The sequence below is a fragment of the Pavona decussata genome, unplaced genomic scaffold (assembly GCF_977016875.1).
Source record: "Pavona decussata unplaced genomic scaffold, jaPavDecu1.1 SCAFFOLD_27, whole genome shotgun sequence".
In the NCBI taxonomy this organism is placed as follows: Eukaryota; Metazoa; Cnidaria; class Anthozoa; order Scleractinia; family Agariciidae; genus Pavona; species Pavona decussata.
In genome coordinates, this window is record NW_028145450.1 from 1079001 (window position 1) to 1085000 (window position 6000).

Genomic DNA, 6000 nt, shown 5'->3' on the forward strand with positions numbered 1-6000 from the left:
ATAAGCGACAAGAATGGATTTTGATTGGTCTGCTGTTGTTGAAGACAATCAGAACAATACATCCCGAGTAGGAGAGGGGAGAGTTTAATGAATAAATTAATGTACCGATTTGTGACTACGAGGAAGAAAAAAAAGAAATCGACCCGTTTTTAGACACGGTATGCCCCTTCAGGGCATCCCGCGTAAAAAAAAGAAATCGACCCGTTTTTAGACACGGTATGCCCCTTCAGGGCATCCCGCGTAAAAAAGAAATCGACCCATTTTTAGACACGGTATGCCCCTTCAGGGCATCCCGCGTAAAAAGAAATCGACCCGTTTTTAGACACGGTATGCCCCTTCAGGGCATCCCGCGTAAAAATAAACCGACAATCCATTCAATCCAATTCCTGCAGCAATTTCCGGGGGAAATTCCCGGGTCAGCATTGGGCAGTTAAGAATTATTACTTGTCTGTACGCCGATTTCTGGAGCTGAACTGGCTTGGAAAACTCAGCTCAGTTGAGAATAGGCGAAAAAGAATCGCAAACAGAAAATCCTGCCAGTGGACGATCGTTAATTTGGGGGAGGAAGGGATTTGGCTTCTAGTTTCGATCATGTTTACGGATAAAGTATATTTTCAGAAAGCTCTCAGAAAAGACAATTACAATTCTCGCGGCAAATGGGTTCCAATTATAATTATTTCAAAATAACCTCTTTTACAACCTTTCATTGCACCAAAATGGTACGTAAGTCAATTTGTGCGGATTCACACTGACAGGCCACACGAAACCTCTTTTTGTACATTCAGTTATTCATATCGAAAATTGTAATTGTTTATAGCGAAAATTAGTTGATCAGCAAAAAAAAAGCCAACGTGTTTTAGAACGGACAAAGGCGGGTTGTCTCGATGGCCGAAATATGCTCAGCTAGGATTAGTTAACCAACAATGTGTAGTTTGCCACGCTGTCCTAAGGTTCTAATTGAAGCACCTTACTGTTATAAGATCACGAAAGCTTGTTGGTCCTTACTAAAAGCAGTTGCGCCATACATCCTTTTGGTACTGTTTTACTTTAACTTGTTAGCTAGACTGTAATCACGTTGAAGCGTTTCCACCTTTCCGACTTATTAAATCACTGAAAAGATCATTTGAGTAATTTCTCTATCGACGCTTGGTATACCGACGTGTAGGAATATCACGCACGATGATGAGGTCCACAAAATCTGCAGATATTTGCGGTCCTTCCGGATTTTTAACGAAGCGGATCAAAATCGGATCTGTAACCCTATCAACAGTGCGGTGAGAAAGGCAACCGAACTCTTGACAGAAATCGGGAAACGAGGACAACATGCTTACTGGTTTCTGGCGCATGCGCTGAAATCACTGTGGACGAAACAGAAACGTCTGTGTAATCACTTCCATGGCAGGGATTTTTACTGCTGTGGTACGCATGGGCCATTATTGATTTTGTTTTTATGTTACGTTTACCCCACGAGCGGAAATTGACCGGCTTGACTGCCAAAGTTAATGGGGTTTAAGCGAATTGGAGCGTCAGCATAATTTGAGGGGACAAGTCCCGGGGACTTGTCCCACAAACTCAAACATGGTTTGAATTCGTGGGACAAGTCGCAGGGACCAAACTTTGGTCCCTGCGACTAAATTTTTTGATGAAAATGGGTAGTTCACACGAAGGGACTTGGTCCCCGGGACCAGTCGAGGGGACTAGTCGCAGGGACTTGTCCCTTCGTGTGTACCGACCTTTAAGACTGCGCTTGAGTGTACAAACAAATTCGATCCTCGCCAAAGTATTCATTTAAACACGGAGCGATCCTATAAAAGGGAAGGACACGCCCCCTTTGAAGCGCTTTGTTGGCTTCCAAACGGATCAGTATAATGGTGGATGACGTCGGTAACGGTCGAGGAAAAAAGAGAGAAGAACTGTCGTTTGTAAAATCGAAGAGGGAATCGATTTATCAATAAAAATAAGCTAAACGCTAGCTATATATCTTGTAAGACACCAGAAATTAGCGAGACTAACGATAATAACGGAAATAATCAAGTTTCGTTGCCGCAATCGAAAGATTATACGAAACTTACCTCGAAATTCGAAATCCTTCTACCCAATGTACAGTACAAAGATCGAAACCACTATAAACTGAAGCCTGCGGCGAACTGGACATCTGTATCCCTCCATCTGAATATGCTGATAACCAAAACGAGTCTGTGCATGTTGTTCGCCAAAACTGGCAGGATTTTCAAAATTTAGCAGATGTTTTCCGCTAAACGGCCATGTCGGGTTCAAGTTTATTACCGCTTGTGTATCTATCGATCACGTTCGTGAAAACTAACTCTACTAATCCGCTGGAAGTGGCAGCAATAAATTCTAAACTTCTATGGACAAGTCAAAAATAAAAACATCTAACCACATTTCGTACCTGATCATGAATATTTGCTAATTCGAAAAATCACCAAAGATATAAACAAAACACGACCCGATGTTGCTCTCATGTATCTTATTGATGAAATGATAATGGCAATGGCTCTCACATCAGTATTAAAATTAGCCAGTACCAAATTCATTCTAAGTTTTATTATATACAGTAAGCAATAGAGAGGCCGGCTTCAAAAAGATTATCAGCTCCGTCGTCTTGCGTGCGATCGCTCGCCGCTTGAGACACTTCACTTTTCTCCTCCGTTTCCCGCTCCGTTGTTTCCTTTAGGCTTCGCTTCCGCGACTTTGTGTCTTTACTTATCTCTCCCCCTGAACTAAACGACACAAAGGATCGAAGCGATTCCATCTCGGAAGCCGGTTTCAGAAGAACAACCTATTTCGAGACAGAGTTTGTTTACGAACTTTATCCTAATCATTTCGGAAATATCTCGAAAGGATAAGATTTTACCAGCCGATAAATGAATTTCCGATCTCAAAATAGACGGATAACTTAACTTTCTAAATTCTTCTCCTGTAGCCATATTCGTTGGATTGATTTTGCACAAAATAATTCGAACTAAAACAGCTTTTACGTCACGTCCTTTCGAACTTGGACGTGCTAAAATAAGATTTTTGGTAATCAACCAATCCGATACGCGCGTTTTGGATTTTTGATTGACAGTCTGAACCGTTCAGCCTGGTCTTATAGGATCGCTCCGTGTTTAAATTACTCCATTAATGCAAATCTAAGATCTTAATTAGTGTTCACCTCGCTTGTATTATTCATTCCTTGAGAATGGCGTCATGACGTCGCCGAAACGTCGGAACATTATATCATTAGTTTTTACTTGCCTGTGTATTTCTAAAGCATTATGTATTAATTTCTTTGAAGGTCTGTACGAATTTCTTCCCCGGACGGTGATTTTCAATGATGTCACTATGTTATTTTTGGTCTAATTATTTTGGATCTGATGACGTCAATAAAGCATAATCCAGCTTTTAAAAGTTCACCACCCCTAACCACCTGTCAATCCATCATTCAGAGATTAAAACTATATTGAAGGGTGCTGCCTTCGAAAATGATAAAACCGAGATTTTTAAACCGGTCATGTTTAGAGTTTCGAACGATGCAGTTTACTGCCCGCGTAAAGAGTGATTAAAATGCTTACTAATGCCGTACCAAGAGTTCTAAACCGTACAAACATTAGTGAATAGTAGTTTTGTTTTTGGCCCACTAACTAGGATCGAACTCTCTCGAACTTAATGACCCGCGACGAGCCCCCAGTTTTAAATATCAAGTTCCTGTTAATCTTCTTTTATTGCACCACGAACTTTATAGCTTTTTTTCTGCGCAGTTCGATGATTATTCCACGGAAGCAAGCAAAGACGAAGGATCTCGCGATCGGTAGAGATTTCTTCAAGACGCGACAGAAATGGCGACGAAGCATTCTCAGCCTGACGATTGTTTAACGTTTCTTGAACAAGCAAATTCTTCGAGTGAAAGCAAGTACAAGATCGTCGCAAGATTTGGAAATACGTTGAAACATGGTTCTCTTGACGAGTTTCTGAACATTTTTACAAGGTATTTTTTTTTTCATTCCTGCAGTATGTTGTCTTTAATGGGTTTTGTTTTTACAAGACTTAATTTAAAAACAAACTTGACTCCGGTTTCAGCTTTCGGACTGAGAGCAATGTTTACGTACCTATCATTAAGTGTGATTCTTAAGCGAAGCCCTACGGCGCGGTTTCTTCCCATTCGGTACTATATATAAGCTACAAAAATAGCTGTATAAATTCGTTGCAACTGTCGAGTCTGCCGATGAAATCCTATCTAAGATGTGACCGCCTTACTTCGAAAGGCAACCCTAACTATATTCTACACTCTATTCCTTTATTTCTTTTAGTGTCTCTTTAATATATTGTATATCTTCTTCTTGTCTTACTCTGCCCGCTTCGTTTAGCTTTCACGGTTTTCGTGATCCAGGCCGTACATCCTTTTGGTACTGTTTTACTTTAACTTGTTAGCTAGACTGTAATCACGTTGAAGCGTTTCCACCTTTCCGACTTATTAAATCACTGAAGAGATCATTTGAGTAATTTCTCTATCGACGCTTGTTATACCGACGTGTAGGCATATCACGCACGATGATGAGGTCCACAAAATCTGCAGATATTTGCGGTCCTTCCGGATTTTTGACGAAGCGGATCAAAATCGGATCTGTAACCCCATCAACAGTGCGGAGAGAAAGGCAACCGAACTCTTGACAGAAATCGGGAAAAGAGGACAACATGCTTACTGGTTTCTGGCGCATGCGCTGAAATCACTGGGGACGAAACAGAAACGTCTGTTTAATCACTTCCATGGCGAGGATTTTTACTGCTGTGGTACGTATGGGCCATTATTGATTTTGTTTTTATGTCACGTGTACCCCACGAGCGGAAATTGACCCTTGACTACCAAAGTTAATGGGGTTTAAACGAATTGGAGCGTCACTATACGATAACATCTCGGGTAGCTCGCACTGTGACAAAGTTTTATTTTTAGTTTTGCACGCATCACATCACTGTCTTCAACCCAAAATTTTGACCGCTGTTAGGTACAAATTGTCCAATGAACGACTTGATTCTAGAGCAAGCAAAGCAGACGTAGAGAAGAGTATGTGTTTTAGAGATACGTAAGTGCGTAGGGTAAACATCAGCAGTTGTTATGGATATATTGATGTTGCTGCCGTAAGCAAAGACAAGAACAAATTAAATTCAAATTAAAGGAAGCAGGAAGCTTCTGTGATTCGTTGATAGTAGGTGAGACTATGGTTTGACCATTGCCTGATTTCATACCGTGAGGGTCTGGGTACGAGTCTGTGTATGATGGGTTATGGGACTCAACCACCACATAGCCAGAAAGAGCACACCGAACTTTACAACATTCTCAAGTTTGGTGTTAATCAAGCTAATATTAGGAAAGATACAGCCATTCAAAAACTCCAAATTTTTACTGAGAAATGTATGGAACGTATTAGCTTGTTTGTATTACGTCAGACTTGCTAATTTTGTTCGTTAGCTTGACTTTTTATAAGCATACCTGCGTGTCGAGTTGTTCATCATCGACGAATTCGCGAACAAGCAAAGATATAATCAAGATAAGATTGATGCCCAAACAAACACTACATACTTGAAATTGTCGAACGGTTTGCAAGAAATTTCGTCCAATTCAGTCTTGCTTGGAATTAGTTGTAAAATGGAATTTCGTTTCTACGAACTGAAGTTAATCGAAAGCTGCTTGATTATCATTAATTAACCTGTACTATTTACACAGTTTGCAAAGATATTGAACAGAGAGAAAGAGAAGAGCAGCTAGAATTCCCAGGTAAGATAACAGAGCCCTTTAATTAATAATTTACTCTTCAGATCCCGTAATTTCCCAACTGGACAAAATCCCCTATTTTGCTTTGAAACTTGCGGTAAAACAAACTCGACAGTAGAAAAGTTTTGTGCATGATTTCATCCACAGACCCAAAAGTTAGAGTTCATCTTACAGGTTATCTTATCTTAACTGAACAGTTTCTTGCTATCATGAACTTTCATTTAAATAGG

General features: G+C 40.4%; 2 protein-coding genes across 3 annotated transcripts in view; both read left to right on the forward strand.

The window, feature by feature from the left end:
* The window catches only part of LOC146485230 (uncharacterized), a 46175-nt gene that overhangs the window by 16493 nt on the left and 23682 nt on the right, over positions 1 to 6000 (forward strand). The gene's annotated exons all lie outside the window — the stretch shown is intronic.
* Positions 3546 to 6000, forward strand: part of LOC146485231 (uncharacterized) — a 10332-nt gene continuing 7877 nt past the window's right edge. The window contains exons 1-3 of the mRNA XM_085103606.1: positions 3546 to 3988; positions 4538 to 4791; positions 5723 to 5773. Of these exons, the coding sequence (XP_084959732.1) occupies positions 3840 to 3988; positions 4538 to 4791; positions 5723 to 5773 (454 nt within the window). The 5' untranslated portion in view covers positions 3546 to 3839. The remainder of the gene's footprint in view (positions 3989 to 4537; positions 4792 to 5722; positions 5774 to 6000) is intronic.